The sequence below is a fragment of the Trichoderma evansii genome, assembly GCF_050947405.1.
Source record: "Trichoderma evansii strain SZMC 28006 chromosome Unknown GGI43scaffold_2, whole genome shotgun sequence".
NCBI classification, from domain to species: Eukaryota; Fungi; Ascomycota; class Sordariomycetes; order Hypocreales; family Hypocreaceae; genus Trichoderma; species Trichoderma evansii.
Window position 1 is genome coordinate 309,225 of NW_028145204.1, and position 17,629 is coordinate 326,853.

At 49.1% G+C, this 17,629-nt stretch overlaps 6 protein-coding genes across 6 annotated transcripts; 3 read left to right on the forward strand and 3 right to left on the reverse strand.

Annotated features, from left to right (window-relative positions):
• Positions 1-591: 591 nt before the first annotated feature.
• On the reverse strand, positions 592-3,441 carry GGI43DRAFT_139151 (Hsp70 family protein). The gene is made up of 4 exons (XM_083199275.1): positions 2,485-3,441; positions 1,277-2,411; positions 888-1,191; positions 592-817 (listed from the first exon to the last, which is right to left on the reverse strand). Exons 1-4 carry the CDS (start codon positions 2,751-2,753, stop codon positions 780-782), a joined length of 1,746 nt encoding a protein of 581 aa, XP_083064650.1. The 5' UTR covers positions 2,754-3,441; the 3' UTR covers positions 592-779.
• A 1,104-nt stretch (positions 3,442-4,545) lies between these two features.
• On the forward strand, positions 4,546-6,705 carry GGI43DRAFT_139222 (uncharacterized protein). Its single transcript, XM_083199276.1, has 3 exons — positions 4,546-5,482; positions 5,553-5,889; positions 5,955-6,705. The coding sequence occupies exons 1-3, from the start codon at positions 4,712-4,714 to the stop codon at positions 6,581-6,583; spliced, it is 1,737 nt and encodes a 578-aa protein (XP_083064651.1). The 5' UTR covers positions 4,546-4,711; the 3' UTR covers positions 6,584-6,705.
• Positions 6,706-7,041: 336 nt separating this feature from the next.
• On the forward strand, positions 7,042-10,868 carry GGI43DRAFT_392531 (E3 ubiquitin-protein ligase). Its single transcript, XM_083204572.1, has 5 exons — positions 7,042-8,962; positions 9,204-9,515; positions 9,586-10,095; positions 10,175-10,188; positions 10,495-10,868. The coding sequence occupies exons 1-5, from the start codon at positions 7,467-7,469 to the stop codon at positions 10,671-10,673; spliced, it is 2,511 nt and encodes an 836-aa protein (XP_083064652.1). The 5' UTR covers positions 7,042-7,466; the 3' UTR covers positions 10,674-10,868.
• A 58-nt stretch (positions 10,869-10,926) lies between these two features.
• Positions 10,927-13,755, reverse strand: GGI43DRAFT_392537 (ATP-binding cassette long-chain fatty acid transporter PXA2). Its single transcript, XM_083204573.1, has 4 exons — positions 12,904-13,755; positions 12,627-12,842; positions 11,875-12,551; positions 10,927-11,817 (listed from the first exon to the last, which is right to left on the reverse strand). Exons 1-4 carry the CDS (start codon positions 13,414-13,416, stop codon positions 11,091-11,093), a joined length of 2,133 nt encoding a protein of 710 aa, XP_083064653.1. The 5' UTR covers positions 13,417-13,755; the 3' UTR covers positions 10,927-11,090.
• Positions 13,756-14,098: 343 nt separating this feature from the next.
• On the forward strand, positions 14,099-14,412 carry GGI43DRAFT_379218 (CSL-type zinc finger protein; the record flags this gene model as incomplete). Its single annotated transcript, XM_083202806.1, has 2 exons — positions 14,099-14,293; positions 14,350-14,412. The coding sequence occupies 2 exons, from the start codon at positions 14,099-14,101 to the stop codon at positions 14,410-14,412; spliced, it is 258 nt and encodes an 85-aa protein (XP_083064654.1).
• Positions 14,413-15,149: 737 nt separating this feature from the next.
• On the reverse strand, positions 15,150-15,650 carry GGI43DRAFT_379219 (uncharacterized protein; the record flags this gene model as incomplete). Its single annotated transcript, XM_083202807.1, has 1 exon — positions 15,150-15,650. The coding sequence occupies one exon, from the start codon at positions 15,648-15,650 to the stop codon at positions 15,150-15,152; it is 501 nt and encodes a 166-aa protein (XP_083064655.1).
• Positions 15,651-17,629: the final 1,979 nt, after the last annotated feature.

Below are 17,629 nucleotides of genomic sequence, written 5' to 3' on the forward strand. Positions count from 1 at the left end.
CATCATCTCGGAAACTTTCAGTTCGGGAGATGACGATACCTCTCTTTGTTGGCTTACAACTCTTTCCTCCCTTTCTTTTTCTTGAAAGGCAATCTGGATTTTTGCCGCACTCCGCCATCTGGCTATATATACATATCTCTCTCTTTTATACTACTGCTTTGTTTTCAGAAAAGTTTCCCGCCTTTTGGTTTCCTACTGTATATGGCCTTGGTGTTCTGGATACCACCACTTTTGGCCGCTCTGCGAATTGGCCCGCCGCCACCACGTCTTTCCTTAACTTTTTTTTTGTGGTTGTTTCATATATCTCTCGGCATTGTATTTTCGGCGAGCTTGGCTACATTATTGTTCGCGGCTTTGCCTATTTCTCTATGTGGTCTTCCTGTGTTACTAGCTTTCTTTTTTAATTTTGATGATATCTCTGTTTTTCTGTATGTTATTGGTGTCAATAGCTCAGTCTTTGCTCTCTCTGTGTTTGTATCAAGTGGACGAAAAAGAAATAGGAGGGAGTGAGGAGCATATACAATTTTTTTTTTCCCCCGCGAGAGTGTAGACACATCGCGTGTATTGAATATAATTTTATCCTTGAACTAGGAACTAAAATTTGATATCTGTTGAGCGTTTATGATGATAATCTCGTCTTGTCCAGCCTAATTGGGGACCATTCTATGTACAGACTGTCTCGCTAAATATCCCGAAAGATCCTTTACTCCCCTCCCTTGAAAACAAATAAACACACATGATATCATAGAAAAAGGAACTGCTCTATCTAGCTAAGTAGCTTAGACATATTCGCAAGTAACTGTATCGTATCGTTGATCTATATCTCAGAGTTAGCTGGCTATTCAGCAGTATAAAAAATAGTTGCGGAAGTAAGGACAATCACATACTGTTGTATAAGAGCGTGTATGTAGTCGAGGCAGAGAGATATACCGCCTCGATTTTGCAGCTGAGGTCGTAGTACATCTGCCCATCTTTACCCTGTCGACGATTGAGCAAATGCTCAGGGATGTGGCTCACATCGGCCTCGACATGTGCCAAGACTTGAACATTTGCGTTTCTGTCGATGGGGGCTTCCTCGGAAGTTTGGTCGCAGTAGATGGTCATACGCATCTTGCGGATGCGGCCGTGTGCCACGAGACCTGTCCAGACAAAGGATGTGATGTAGGGCTCGTTCTCGGAAACGGCATCGCCCTGATTTATAGTGTTAGCTGGTGGCATACATGGGAGTAGCAGCGAGAGGAAGAATGGGTAGCTGAGAAAAGACAGGATAACGTACCTTGCGGATGAACCACTCCATGGCGTTTACCTTGTAATAGCCCTCCATGCCGCTCCAGCTCTTCTTGTCAGCTATATGAGCATGGATTCTGTCGTCGAACTTGGTGCGCCACTCTGTGCCATAGTGCTTTCTCGCCTTGCGGTTCTGCACTTTGACCAAAGTGAGAGACTCGGGCGCACTGTTAGCAAGACCCTTCATCACGGCACCCTGTACGACAGCTTGCCAGGCATTCGGAGGCTGCATGATCTGGATGGATTTGTCCACGGCGTTTCTCAGACGCTCTTTGAGATAATTGGAGGCGCCAAAGCCGCCAACCAAAAGCACAGCACGGATAGGCACGTTGCTAACAGTGATCTGATCCTTGACTAGCTTGATGACTTCCAGGACGACAGGCTCAAATATCGTGTTCAGGTCAGAGGCCTTGAGCGCATATCGTCCGCGGTTGATTCCGAGGGCCTTGTTGTTGGCCAGGCCACCAACGGGGATGGTGTACGTTTCATCTGGAGGAGCGGCAAGGGTAAATTGACGCTTGACCTTCTTTTCGAAGACCTCCATGGCCTCTGCGAGAATTTCGTCGTCGAAACCATCTTCCTTGCCTAGCTTGGCCTTGAGAAATTTGGCAAAACGCATGTTGAGGAAAGTCGAGCCGCAAAGAGCGCCAGAGCCAGGAGCAGCCTCCTGGACCTGAAGAATGGGCCGTAGGCCAGTAATAGTGTAAGAGATGAGATCAACTGTGCCACCACCCGCGTCAACAACAACCACAGTCTCGCCAACCTTGAGGCCATGAGGATCTAGTCCATGGAGGGCGTAGATGGCGGCAGCTTCGGGTTCGGAAACGAGATGGATATTGGTCTTGGACGAGCCGGCTGCCAAAGGGAGATTTTGGACGGCCTGTTGACATGCCTTTTTGGTTTTGTCCTTGGCGAGGTCGCTCCAGATGGCTGGTACGGTGACAACAAACTCTAGCGGAGTGCTCTTGACGACGCTCTCACCGAGCTTCTCGCGCAGAGTGTAGAGGAGATGCTCGGTGAGGGCATTCAGATAGTCAGCGACAAGCTTCTCAGCATCTCTGCCTCCGCGAGCACCATCATTGGCAACAGCCTGACCAATGTTTTTCAGAGACGGGTCCAGGTCGCTATTAGTAGAATTAGTTAGTTTATTCCATGTAGTTGGGCCTGATCAGGTATAGTATGAGAATGATAACTTACAGCTTGAACCACTCGATAACTTCATCCTGAGGAGCTGTGATGGGGATAGAAAAACCCCATTGAGTACCATCTGGGGCGTAACGAAGCTTGGTAGGTACTTTGTCCGAGGATTCGCCCTCACGTGTTGTCTTGTTGATGGGCCATGTGGTGATGGCCGTCCGTCTATCTGGCCGCTGCGTCTCTGCCCAAGCGACACCAGAATATGTGGTGCCAAAATCGATACCCACAATGATCTTGCGATCAGTGATAGAAAGCTTATCGAACTCCATATTGAACGCGATAATAGTAGCGTATAGGATGGAAGAGCAGACGCAGGAAAAATTCACTGAGAGGGACAAAGAGAGTGTTTGGATCAAACGATAAGCTGGCCTGCTGGGCCACTATAACTATATTTTGCCGAATGCCAACTGATAGTCAGGCAGAGCCAGTTACCGATTGAAGGATTAGAGAGCTAGAAAAAAGACGCAGCTTTGGGTCACGAAGGAAGAAAGCATATAACATATAAGTGAAGATCTAGAAAACCCAAGCTCAAGGCTTCTTCAATGGGGCGCAGCTGCGGACAGTCACTGTGAGGTGATGGTCAAAGTTAGGCCGGAGCTGGCAGGCCGCGTCAAGGACTGCTAAGACGTAACGCTTCATGGCCCTCTTGTCCGACCCTTGAGAGAGCAAGCAAACAAGAGTCCTGGTTGATGCGTTAGCAGACAGACTTTCAGCTGGGCGGGGCTGATGCCTGACAAAGTCTCGTCACGCCGCAGAAGCTGTAGCGGCACTGGCTCGCAACCAGCCTCTGGCTCTGCGTGGCGCCCAGAAACGTGATGGCATGGCGCGAATCAGACAAAGTGAGGCGAGAGTCTGCCTTGTCCTGAAGCAAGGAGGATTCGAGTTGTAGTGTTGAAGCGGGGAGGGAGGGGGGTGCTTCTAGAAGGAAAACGAGGGGCTGCAGATAGTGGCCGTTAGCCAGCGAGATAGCGCCGTTCAGTGAGGCCGTTCACTGGATGAAGCGCTGCAGGGTGCCTTGAATGGTGCTGTCAGTGGCTGCGGTGGAGGGATTTAGTGGATTCGAGCTTGAGCTTTGAGCTCCAGCTCTATAAATACTCCGCAGAGTGGCCTGACAGGTCAATACCGCTATCGGTCACCGACGGCACTGATGATTGAGTTGAATGGGGGCTGAAAGACGAGTTGAATACCCTCAAATGATAACAATGTGAATAAGCGCCTGGAAAGTTACACTGATACGAATAATAGGGCTACTAGGTACTAGTAGCTTTTGCGAATTGGAAGAAAGCAAGTAGCATTGAAACGGGGCAAAACTGGAGTGGTTCAGCAGCGCCGAAGCAGCGCCTATTTGTAGGCTGTGAAGAAGCTCAAGCAGGTTTCGGATACGACGTGCCAAGTACATTCAATCGGAAGATGCTGAGCTGTCACTGTACGAGTCTACGTAGAGGCATTTAACAACCTATAGCATAACTGAGTGTAAACGAATTTGCTGCCCAAACCTGTCGCCTTCCGCTATAGCCACAGATACCTCCTCCAGCTTGGCCACTAGAAATAAGCATACCTCTTCAAACCCCCACTAGAGCTTGCCGTCTTCCGGCGAGATGCGCAGCTTGCCTCTGCATTCCCCAAATATCTATTATACTGCTATATGTGCCTGCTTGACAAACACGAGATTTTCCTATCTGCCGGTGGCTTGACTCCAGATAGGAGCTACTTGCAGGAACAGTACATGTACCTCCAAAGCCAAATTCAAATTCAAAGCCAAAGCCAAAGCCAGAAGCCTCCGAAACGGGCCGTGAACAGGCTCCCCTCTTTCTCCCACGGCAAGCTACTGAGGCTGAATCCACTAGTTGCAGACCCTGGCATCATCGTCGTGAGGGAGGGGGCGTGGAATTGACAATCTTTTGTATCCATGCTATGCTGTGCCATGTCAATGCCCTGCTTGTAGTAATGGCGAGCCAGATGTGCCCGCCATGGAAAGGACTGCCTCGCTTCAGCCCCAGGTTGTGAGCCGTGCCATTCAGCGAGTGGATATTGACGCTGCCAGCGCCACGATCACAGGCTCTGGTTCAGGCTAGCAGAGCAGATCTGGCATCGAATCTTGAGCTGTAGGATAATTTCATATTTGTATGAAAACCGTACATCTCTTTGCGGCCAGTTTGGACGTCTTCTTACTCCCTCTCACGCTCTTTGCGTTCCTAGTTGGGTTATTAGGTGGTAGTGCTTTTACATGCCCTCTTTTACCGTACATTACACCATGTCTCCCGACAAAGGACAAGGAACAATCCCCCTCGATGACATGCGAGCCCGGCAACCTAACGGCCATGCAGTGCTGCGCAAGGAGAGGAAATCGACCAAGCCTAGTGATAAAGCTGAGCCCGAGGTAAAGGTTCAAGAGCAAAAGAAAGAGGCGGATGTGAATGACGACCAGGCTATGCTGGACGGAGAGCAGCACGAAGAGGCACCTGTCGAAGTGGATATCGCCGATTTTGCAAAAGATGAAGTCACTGAGGTGTCCATTTCTCCAGAGCTTGTTCCTGCGAGGAGATACAACTTGAACGTGGCAGTTGCATCTGACGACGACGACTTTGAACTGGCTGAAATGACTAGCTCAATGTACGCAGCGACTGAGGGATTCTCTGGCATGGAGAGCGAGGATTTTATGCCTCGGCGACGCCTTTCTGATAGCGATGGAGCGCGAGACGAGATCAGAGAACAAGCGCAGCTCAGACAGCTCCAAGATGCCATCACTAGGCTCACTATCGAAAAGGAGAGCGCTGAGAGAGAAGCGACCAAGGCTAGGCAGCAAATTGACGACTTGAAACATCTGCTCAACTCTGATATGGAGGAAATTGCTAAGGACACAGAGTCTCTTGGCAAAGAAATGAAGAGGCTCAAGGAAGAGAACAATCTTTTGAGAGAAGAGCTCAATGATGCGCAGTCACACATCTTCAGTCTGCAGCCGTATCGTAAGGACCTCACCCCAGAGGAAGTAGGACGGGTAAGTCTTCGGTGTCTTGAGTAGGGATGCTACTTCTTGGATTGCTAACGTATATATATTTATAATCCAGCAATATGACGATCTAGTTGAGTCAGTTCAAGACTGGGTTCAGAAATTCATGGGCGTTTGGCTGGATGACTATGAGGCTGGCGTTGAGGCTCTCGCCACCCACACGCGGAAGAATGCTGGAGAGGCTGCCAAGTTTAAGAAGACTGTGCACAAATATCCAGACTTAATCCACGGTTGCATGTTCCCAGAGACCGATGAAGATATAATCGTCGCGATTATTATGCGATTTCTCAACGACCACATCTTCCAAAAGGTCCTCTACGGCTCTGCGGCAAATTATACCGATATGGTGAGCTTTATCGAGACACAGATGCAGACCGCCGTTGAGCCCAAGAGAGGTAATATACCTTCTAATCCCCAACGACTCATGACGAGACTAATCTAACGACATGATTCAAACTAGACTTGTTTGCTGTTCGCACATGGACCGCCGAGAGTTATAATGCTTTGATGAGCGCTCCACAGTTCAGGACAGTTCGCGCTCGGCGCAGTAGAGACTTGACTATAGGCCTGGCAGATGTGCTTCGCATCTTTTGCAAAAAGGACAGGCACCAATGGTTTTGCCAAAACACGGAGGAACGTTGTATCAAGCCCGCCATGGCGCTCTACGAAAAGCTTCAGGTAGCCACACACCACTTCTACCTCGATATCCAGCCCTACATTTCATGGAACGGAGGCACCCGCATTGCCCCATCGCCAGAGTTTTACGAGTGTGTCGAGAATCTTGATTGCAGAAACATCCTGCATAACAGAAAGGCCTTCAACATGAACAAGCTGGATCCTCGGCCAACTAAGACAGATCTTTACAACAATCTACTCAACGTGTGTACCGTGGTCCCTGCTCTATACATCCGTCAGATCGGCCAGCGCGATGCCATTAAGGCACCGTCGATTGTTCGCAAACAGCAGGTGTTAGTGGCCTGGGGGCCTGATGAAAAGAGGGATAAATTCACCGAGGAGGGTGACGAGTCGCTGGTCCATATGCTCTGCCTCTCAAAGGCACGGAAGAAAGGAGAGGGTTGGCTAAGCTGATGGGATGCGATACATGTGTTTACGCTGGAGGAGGTGTGCTAACGTGGCATGGTTATGCGAGGTTTGGAACAGAATAAATCATTATCATGGATGCTGTGAAACCACATATCGTACATGTATGGGGGGCTGTATTTGTTTGGCGTTTGCAGGGTCTCTTCTCACTCCGTCTTTGTCTTTGTCCTCTTCCTTTTTGATTTTGCTGCATCTCTTCACGCCTATTAGCAATCATGCATTTGGCATCTATCAATAGGACGGCTGTAGAGTTACGTATTGATACGATTTGGATAGATTAATTGGGTGATATCGCCGCTTATTATTCCCGTTTCTTGAAGCTCTTACGCACGCATCTTGACCATTGTGTTCACAGCTGGGCCGTATTCGGCCTGCCACGTCGAATACGGCTCGCATCCACAGCACAAATCATATGATTCGCGACAGCCCTGCGATGCCTTTGCCGATGGCTGGGGAGGGTGTGTCTAGTTCGACGAAGAAGTTCTAGAGTTGGCTCTTAGGCACACTCCATTGCACCAACCCCCCTGTATATAGCAAGGCACACTGAAGCTTATCCAAGTCAATGGCCACTGATGGCGGCACGCACTAGGCCGCTTTGACGCAGCTCGGCAAGTTCAATGTTTGTTCTGCTGGTTGTGCACGCACGGCTAAATGCACTGCTGGCACCGCTGGCGGCCCTGCTGAAGCGCTATGGCAGGCAGCTAGACCAAAGCGCTGAAGCTTACCCGTCTCCGCTGTGTATCGCGAGGCGCCTCCCAGCCTCAGCTGGTTTGCCCACTGAGGCACCTGAAAGCGGCTGCGAGGAGTTCCGCCGCAGCCTGTCTCTCATCCCTTCCGTCCTTTCCTCCTTCGCTGCAAGTTAGAGTTATGCATGTGCTTCTTCTTTTCTTCTTTCCTTTCTTCTATTTTTGAGCCTGTTCAACCTTCTCTTAGCCATATCTACCAACACATTTTTGCATCTTCTGCTCAAAACCTCTATATCGATCTTGCGTGCTATCGCTGGTATAAGCGCCCAGCAGCCACACTCTTTCAGTCCCCTGCATATGTCCGCCATATAAGCCGGCCCAAGGGGGTAAACCGGAATTACACATACACTCGCACACTCACACCTTTCGACATGAGCATGTTTCGCTCCCTCAGGAAAAAGACGGGATCTGTTTTTCGCAAACGAAAGGACAAGAGCTCCGTTTCCTCAGTGGCGTCAGTTCCCAGCATTAGCTGGCCGATTCGAGACGATTCATATCCACCGTCGATTGCTACGGAAGAAGAGTCGGAGGTGACGATCAATACTACATCTCATACTACAGCTGTGGTGGAAGAGGAGCAGAGGCACTTTGAAGAACGGCTGTCGGGGGTGAAGCAAGAAAGCAATAACACTGTTGTTGATATTGTTGTCACTGTCACTGACCCATCTGCTTCCCACACTACTGCTGTTCATACGCCCGCAGTTGATATACCAGCAATAATTACACCAGCAGTCAATTCGACCATTGTTGATATCCCAGCTGTAGCGCTCGAAGAGTTTCCGACTGAAACGCCCGCGCAAGAAGTTGAAATTGCTGAAGAGCCCAGAATGGATTCCTATACCCCAAAGAAATATGTCCCATTCGTGGAAACATCAGCAATGAGGAGCAACATGTTTGTATATCCTGCCTCTTCACACTATGGCATGGTGAATCCAGCCATCATGAGCGGCTTCGGGGACGACGACGACGACTCGATCTGGCTAGTAGATGATGAAGAGACAGATCCAGAAGCTGAAGATGCACAGACGCCTGAGGCAGAAGAGGAAGGCGAGGAAGTTGTGCATCTAGAAGAAGAAGCAGAAGAAGAAGGACACGAAGAGTATGATGAGGATAAGGAAGGCGAAGAAGACGAAGAGGTGGAAGTGGAGGTAGAGGAAGAAGAAGAAGAAGAAGAAGAAGCCAGCACAAGCGTCTCTTTGCCAAGAACGAATCAATCTCAACCTCCCTCAATACACACTGAACCCGAGGCAGCTCCAATAGCTGAAGCGCAAACCGGGTTCAGATATCGCGTTAACCTTGCTCTATTTGATGACGACTTTGCGACCCCGGAAGAAGACAAGAATTCAGATCTTGTTGCAAGCGATGAGGATTCCACTGCGTTTCCCCAACCTGCCGCCGTTGTAACACAGCATCCGACGGACCTTTTGGCCGTTGCAGAGGGATCTCTCCAACGGAATCGCAACCAAGGCAAGATGGCTGCTTCTAGCGGCTCCTCTACTCCTGCCACAGGCAACCCGTATGTCGAACTCCTCGAGCAACAAGATTTTGCCATGACAGAAGCATATCAACGCCGCCTAGATCTGTCTGGCAGGCGTGGAGATGATGAAGCTGATGATTTCAGGTAGGTTTTCTGAACTATAGCCCCTTTCGACGGCTTCTCGTACGTCCAACCCCTTTTGTGCTGTAGATGAGCAGAAAGGAGTTCTTTTTTACGACTATGCTACCATGTAATATTCTCCCAATTTCTTCCCTGTTTCTTGCACATTGTCTCCGTTTACATACACGTATTTCCTTTCTAGCCATTTATCTTCAAGTAGCTCAAATCTAAAAATCTACTTTGCTGATGTTACTCCTATTATTAGTTTCGGGCAACGATACCAGAGCGATCCAGGGACATCATCTGTTCTAGTCACGCATCAACGTGTTCCGTCAGAGCGTGACGGTGATCGTGATTGCTTGATTTGTGCCGACACCAAAGAGGAAATTCTCTTTCCCAGGTTTTCTCCAACGGCGTCTTGCACACATACCCCTAACGCATGCCTTGAGTGTCTAGAGAGGTCTATCCGATCTGATTTGACAGGCAAGATTTGGACAGATATTAGATGCCCTGAGTGTCGAGAGTTGCTAGATTATACAGACATCCAGCGTTACTCTGATGAAGAGACATTCAAGAGGTACATATACTAATTTTACTTCCATCTCTCTTCTATAATAGAGCACATGTAGTCTAATGCAGTTGATTAGATACGAAACGCTTGCCCTCCGAGCCGCTATGGCTGAAGCTGAAAACTTCTTTTGGTGCACATCTGGCTGTGGCTCTGGCCAGATACACGACACCGGCCACGACCAACCCATTGTGATTTGCCTTCACTGTAGCCACCGATCCTGCTTTCATCATAACGTCGCTTGGCACCAGGGTTTGACGTGCGAAGAGTACGATCAGTTGCTTGCCGACCCGGACAACTTTCGTTCCAAGCTTGAAATCGATAACGAAGCGTGGGCAGCTTCGCAAAAGGAGCAGCTTGAAGCAGACAGAGCTATGGCGCAGGGCCTCTTGGAAGAAGAAAGAAGGACTAGAGAGATGAGGGAAAGGAGAGATCGTCAAGAGAGGGAGAGGACACAGAAAGCAATCGAGTTGGCGAGACAGATTGCCGCAAGAAGGAAGGCTGAGGAAGAAATGAGCAGAGAAACAGTCGGGAGGACGACAAAACCTTGCCCTGGATGCGGATGGGCCATTGAAAAGAATGATGGATGGTACGTACACTGATTCTACCTTACTATTCCCGCGTAAAATGATGAAAAGAAGGAAATGTTGCTAACTGTTTTTATACAGCTCGCATATGACTTGTAAGTGGCGTCCCTTGATTATCTTCTCCTTTCCCCCCCTTTACTCTCTTTCTTTGCCTTTGTTTCAAATCTTAGGGTGCGTACTTGCAACACACGGCCCCCTCTGTATCGAAACTCCCCTCTTTTCTATTACACAAACCAGTATCTACTATGTAAATATTGAAAGAAGAAAATCACTAATCAAAGATCACCGCAGGTATCAAATGCCGCTTCGAATTTTGTTGGGGCTGTAACCATATTTGGAGCAATACCCATAGCATCTACTGCCAAGGATAATTGCTGGTGACTGACTGGTTGACATCATAGGCGCCAAATGCAAACATCAATTTTGCTATGAATGCGGTGCTGACCATAAGCGTATTCTCGAGAACGATAATACTATTCATAAAGATGATTGCAAATTTCACCCGAATCAACTAAAAGATTTAGATGATACTGAAGACAAGGGGAGTGACGAGGATGACGAAGATGACGAAGGGAAATAGTTGTCTAAAAAGGAGGAGCTCGACGCCTGTCAATGTATATATATCTGGCATTGCTTGAATGTGATGGCGAAGAAGAATGAGTCAAAGGGCATTATGCATAGTAGGATTACTTTTCTTGGAGTTGAGTTTCATTTCGGTCGTTAAATCTTCGATACAGCAGGTAGAAATGAATACCCCCACCAGTTAAAGATGACATATAATGATTGCCGCATTGTTTCTGGCGATGTCAAAGGTTAATCAGCATCAACCATTATAAAGCAAAAAACAGGCTTCAATTGTCTAACTGGCCCAACAGTCTGCTTACACGAATTTCTAGTCATACACACATCTCACGTATATAGTATAAAGCAACATCCCTCCTTCAAATAGCATAATGTATGGTATAACCAAAACAAAATAAAAAAAAAAATCTCACGCTCAAAGAGAAGTCAATTCCTCCAGTCTCCTCTCCATCTCGGGCACCTGCCTCAACTTCATATCCAGCTCCTCCTTCTCATCCTCCAACCTCAGACGCCTCTCAGCATCGAGCTTTGTAAACACATAGTTGCCCTGGCCGTCAAATTGCAGGATATGCGTGTGGTACTTCCACAAGCTACGACGGTGGCTGACAGTCAGGAGGGTGATGCCGAGAGACTTGGCATTCTCGTACATGACCTTTTCGGTTTCGAGCGTTACACTACTCGTGCACTCGTCGAGGATAGCGTACTGCGGTTTGTGGTAGAACAGGCGCGCCATGGCAACGCGCTGCTGGAGTCCGCCGGAAAGAACATCGCGCCACTCAGCTTCGGCATCCCAGCCTTCGGGGTAGAGTTCGACGAGATGCTCCAGGCCAAGGGTGTTTAGGATGGAGAGAAGGTCGGAATCGTTGACACCCTTGGAGCGCATCTGGCGTAGAGAGTCGGGATAGATAATTTGCTGACGAAGGGAGCCTCGGGACAAGTAGGGGCGCTGAGGAAGATAGAAGATGGAAGTAAAGGGCGGCTTGTAAACAGTGCCTCCGTAGACAGGCCACAGGCCTCCAAGGATGCGGAACAATGACGATTTTCCACAGCCATTGGGTCCAACGACGAGGAGGTGATCGCCATGAGAGAGGGAGAATGAGAGCGCTTTGACGAGAACATCGCCGTTAGGTGAGATGATGGGCCTGTTATATGCTCTGTCAGTTACTACGATCAAGAAGGCGAAAGAAATTCTGACTTACACATCCTCAAATTTAATGTAGTCCTTGCTTTCATGGACCGTACCGCGGCCCTTGAGAACAGCCTCATTGTCCTCCGTCCCGGAAGAAGAGACAAGCTTCTTCTCGAAGTGGCCCATCTGGATGTCGTCCATGACGTTAAGCAGGGTGGCCACTCTGGAGGTATATCCAGCCAGTTCCATAATTTCTCTGTAAGAGAACATGATTCTGCCAAAGGCGTCAGATGCAGAGAGGAGCATACGACGGTTCGTTACGAAAGCCTCGGTTCTATCTCCCATATTCATAACAATCTGGCCAGGAAGCTTGACAAAAACGGGGACACTGCAAAGCAACAGACCCAAAGCGCCCCAAAAGTATTTGATGACGAAGTCTTCCATGAAGCCATGGTAGAAGCGTCGTCGAAGGATGTAATTCACATGCTTGATAAGAGTAAAGTAGCCCTTGTCTAATGTGTCTTTTTCTGCGGTATGACCACCATATAGGGCAATCTCTTCGCTATAATCGATCAAGCGAGAGTGCTGGAAGCGGAATTCTCCCTCCAAGCGAGCCTCGTCAGCGACATACTTGCCAAAGGGTGGCGTCAAGACGCGCATCAGATTTGCTGAGAGCTGAACCAGTAATGTCATGAAGATGACACCCTCGCTTCCAACGCTCTTGGATAAAGTATAAGTGTAGATAGTCTAACAAGATAAAATATATTAGCCATGTGCCCTCCCTCATTTAAATCAGCAAGATAAGTAAAAGATATAACAAACCATGTCGAGTGCTGGCTTGGCAAGATTGCTGTATAGCTCTGCCAGACTATTGGAGAATTTTGATACATCGACAGCGATCAGTTGGTCTGGATTCTTTATCCGATCATCGAGTGCCGAGATCCCGTAGAAGGTCAATTTAGACAAGTATTTGTCGTGTATATGCTGTGTTAACCTCGTCCGGTATTGCAGAGAGAGCTCGGCTTGATGATAGGAAAGCTGCAGAGAGAGATTCTAATTAGCTCTGGTTTCCAAGGTAGGTAAAAGGGCAGTTCATTACCATCGAGTTTGTGAAGGTTGCGGGGACAGCAATCAGCATCCACCAGACGATGCGCTTCAAGAATTCCTTGCCGTTTCCCTTGACCAAGGCCTTGACAATGGCACCATCCATTTCTGCAACACGGACGCTAATCAAAGTCCTCAGGACCAAGAAGAAGCTGTGGCTGGCCAGCATCCTTGCCTCTTTGCTGCGCCAGCCAGGTACCACAATCTTCGTCAGGCGCATCAAGGACCTGAAGAACTCACGGTTAAGAGCGACCTTCTTCCTGGGTGTTTCTTCGGTCCCGGCGGTTACGGTCGCTTGGCGAGCAGCCCGCTGAGCCGCCTCGCGCGCAGAGGCAGCTTTTTGCTCCAAGATGGCATGGCGAATGCGATTGGCGAGGGCGACAAAGAGGGAGATCCAGATGGCACGCGAGATGCGCGTTCGGTGCTTGACGTATAGGCCAGTGAGGTGGGCGATGATACCGCGAAGGGATCGGTCCTTGGACAGGGCGAATTTCGACTGCCAGGCCATGGCTGCGGAGGAGATTCAGCGTCGAGCGCTGTTCTTGTTCTCGTCGACGCCGGCCAGGAAGAGCTTGTGCCCAGCTTATCACCTAGAGTCGAAGGTGCAGCGCATTGGTCGGCCTCGAATCGCCACGGCCTCGGTTATGGCGGGTGAGAGATGCTCGGGCACGTGCGGTCGCTATGCTTTCTGTGATTGTGGTAGTTGGATTAATACTCTGCGTGGTCCAGGCTGTGGGTTTGGTATGTCCGCTTCAACCATCACAGCAGGGATTCCGAGCCTGGTGGTGATGACATCAAATGTCAAAAGCTGTATTACGGAGCAGAGGTGACGCTGGTACCTGTAAATAACGACGAGGCGCCTGAGAGTGGAGTTGCGTCCACTGGCCTCGGCCTAGCAAGAGCATGCGGCACTGCTTCCCCAGACTCGAGCGCCACAGCTCCAGCCAAGCGAATAGCCCCGGCATGTGATTGCAAGCACTAGCCACAGCAGAAGTGCTGCAGAGTAGGAATAGGAAGAGCACCAGCCACACTCGTGGGGTCTAAATCTTTTTTTTCTCTTTCCTCTTTATCGCGGGGTGGCGACGAGTGTCATAACTGATAAAACTTATTCTTTTCACGATAAAGCCGGAGACAGACTAGCACCACAATACATACCGTTGCTATCTACGACTCTGCTGCAAACCGCAAAGATGTCCGACGAAGAATACACCATTTACGATGAGATCGAAATCGAAGATATGACCTTCGACGAAGCTCTTCAAATCTATCACTACCCATGCCCTTGCGGCGACCGCTTCTCGATTGGTATCGACGACCTGCGCGACGAACAAGATATTGCCGTCTGCCCAAGCTGCAGTCTGATGATCAGAGTCATCTTCGACCTTGTTAGAAATCTTTAAAAGCATTTATCAAGACGAGCGACCTGCTAACATGATGCTAGGATGACCTACCTAAGCCTCCTCCTACTAGCAACTCTGGAGGCCAAATCCCCGTCGCTGCTTAAAGTCATCACCATATCTGCAAATTTCCCCAGGCAAGAGTTTACTATCAACCAAGGGAAGCGAGACCAGTGCCTAGCCGTCTCCGGCGCCGTTATAGTCGCCCAAGTGAGGCTCTTCAGATCGACCACCCCACGTCGAATACGGTAACGTCTACAACATAGACGACGATCTTTAGAGACCCCGTGACGTCGCTTCAAGCATCACACCTACTAGCGGAAGAACATTAGTCTTCTGGACGAGCTTTCCAAACATTTATTGGTCACTTGAAGAGATAGATTCAATGAGCAACATGAAGAGTTTGGTTATACGAGCCGCGGATTAACGCTCTAAGCTTTTCGAAATGGACATTGGATCAACCAGCGGCCGGTCATCTCACTCCATTATTGTCCTCATAACATTTAATTACAAGCGTGAATATACATTTCGGCAGATTTTATAAGCATAATCATTATAGCTCTTCCTAAAAGCTTTCTTTACCGGTCACTTGAACAGTTGACGATTGAATTGCTATGCAGCAAAGTTACCGCTTAAACTAGCGTGTATAGTCGTGTGTGAAATTGTCAATTACAATTACTCTATTATCAGTTTATGTTCCTGTCCGTCTAAAGGTGGGTGGACTCTATGGTCCGTGGTATCTTTGTTGGTTTTTCAAACGCCAGTGTCCTACCTGGGACACAAATCTATATGTGGCGCGCATATCGTCCAGCGTCATTATTCATAACACCTTTCTCGCCCTCTTCTATAACATGATCAATCCCATTATGCAGAATCCTATCAGCCCAGCCATGGAGCTCTGCATCTGTTGCGGAATAGCGCCACCGGTTACGTGGCTGGTAGGTGTCGTGGTGTTCTGCGACTTTGTAGGAGCCAGACTGCTAGCCAAAGTAGCTTCATCAACGTTAGCATGAGAAAGCTCAACTAGGGACAAGAATTGTTTCTTACTGGTTGCATTTGGAAAGCCGGCAGGTCGCGTAACGCTGGTGGTAGAAGCAGAGGAGTCGTCAGAACCGCTCTCTGTAGCCGTCTGCGCTTCTGAACTCGTCCAGCCTGACGACGGTGTTATAGATGCTGAGACGGTGGGAATGGTAACATCCTCTGTATGTGGAAGTCCGCTCTCGGTCCCGACGAAGACATGTTGTGTTGTCGATACGCCGGCAATAGTTGTGGCACTTTCGGGGAAGATGGTTGCTGCTGCTGTTGCTATAGCACTAGCAAGGACAAAGAATTGTGCAGAGCGCATGGCTATCGATTTTCGGGATGCGGGAGGCCGAATCTTGGCGAAATGTACAGGTATGCGGAGATACAAAATGGATCCGAGCTTGCAAAAGACAGCACCAGGCCGATAGCAAAGAAAGAGTGAAGCAAGGACTATAACGCCGACAGAGCCATACAACACAAGGGCAAAGCGATTGCTCAACCGAGTAACTGTGACAAGAGACAACTGCGGCTGCGGCTCGCGCTCTTTTAACTAGAAGAAATGGGACGAGGGCTCGCGCATCGTGGAGAGAAGGCTGCTTCTTGTTCGTCGCGGACAAGGCGACATATAATACCACCTTGTGCACTACATGTACTGCAACAAGGAGCTACCACTACCTAATTACACCCAGACCCGCGAATTGCGACCAGCGAGGCTCCAATTTGGCCGCCAAAAGTGGCTTGGTCTAGTTGCTTAATGTCGCAGGGGCCAGGATGCTTCATGCTAGTTGCGCGTCGACGACCCATCGCCGATCCAATCCAGGAGCGGCCAGCTGACAGCGTGGACGAATAGCGTCCAAGGCCTTGTCATGAAATGGCCTCCAAATTGGATCATCCGCAAATGGGAATGCAGGAGGCTGCGCAGCTTCATTTCGTTGCGTCATAAAACTCAATGGAGCACACACAAAAGATCGACTGCCGCCTCAGCATTAGTGCCAAACGGTTTTACTACGTGGGAGTAACTATACCGCCACATAAAAAAAGTCTGGCTGTGTGGAATGACAAGCCATCTTATCGCAAGGACACACCGACGAGAGGAGGGCAAAGAGGCTTCGTCTTGCCACCAACAAGCGGTATACTAGCAGAGCAGAACCAATCTCTCACTACGGAGAACTAACCCAACAGATCTAGCGAAAGGCAACGCGGAAAAAAATTAGAAGAGAAAAAAAATTAGTGCTATCTATAAGCGGTCCACATCGAGTGACGCTTGGACTTAGCCCCTGAGCCGGCAAAAGAACCACCTTCGTTGCGGGCCATGGAATTGCAACCACTTCGCTTGCCAGGCAAGCGAGCCGCAATGTTCTCCCTGAGCCGCTGCCGGAGATGTGTTTATGCAGAATAGCTACTGATCCGTGGGGAGACGTTTCTCTGTTTCCACGCCAAAACACACTTGTACAAGCATACTCGGCCCATGTCCGCCAAGGATCCTCAGAACGGCTTAGAACAATGTGATGGATCCGTTTCTTAGAGCGGGCTACATGGGGGCGCACTCCTAGACAAGGCAATACCATACAGTATACATACAAAGGAAAGGATTCATCACACATCGAGACGTGTGTCCAGGTATCGGCTGCCGTACCATTGCTTTGCGCGGCTGTGGAGCCTCCTCTGCGCTCTGCAGCCCACCACGGATTTGTGACGACTCAAGCGTTGCCCTCTTGAGTCTTCGGCAGAGTCGAACACACACTGTTGTGTGTTCTGAAGAGGAAAATTGCCGAATGGCACCGAATTACAAAGGAGACATGTCAAATAAGAACTTTTTGATTTGCTGCCGATCCCATTTTTAAGCTTATTAAATGAAGAATGCATATGATGGACACGTCTTTTACAAAGCCGTTGCTATATATGCATGGTATTAGTAAAAATGGCTAATAAGACGAAACCCACATTGCAGTCACAGCAACAGTGTAACGCCTCACGGAGAATACCCAGAATGTACAAGTACTGCTTCTGAACGCATAGACAGACCGAGGCTCCTAGTGCGCTGCCCTCGTGCAACTACCACTTGCTACTAGCCATTGGGGAAATCCATTTTCCGGAGTATTAATGCAAATGGAACGATTTTTCTCTTTTCCTCTTTTTTTCCCTCTTTCGACAAAGCACAAGCTTTTGACTAGGGAAGAAGGGGGGTTAGAAAGGGGTGGCGTCGCTTAAAGAAGAAGCGGCACCTCCTGAGGAGACGCTTCGTCCTCCACACGACACGCGCGTTCAATTGCCGACGGGGTTTTTTGCTGGACAACTATT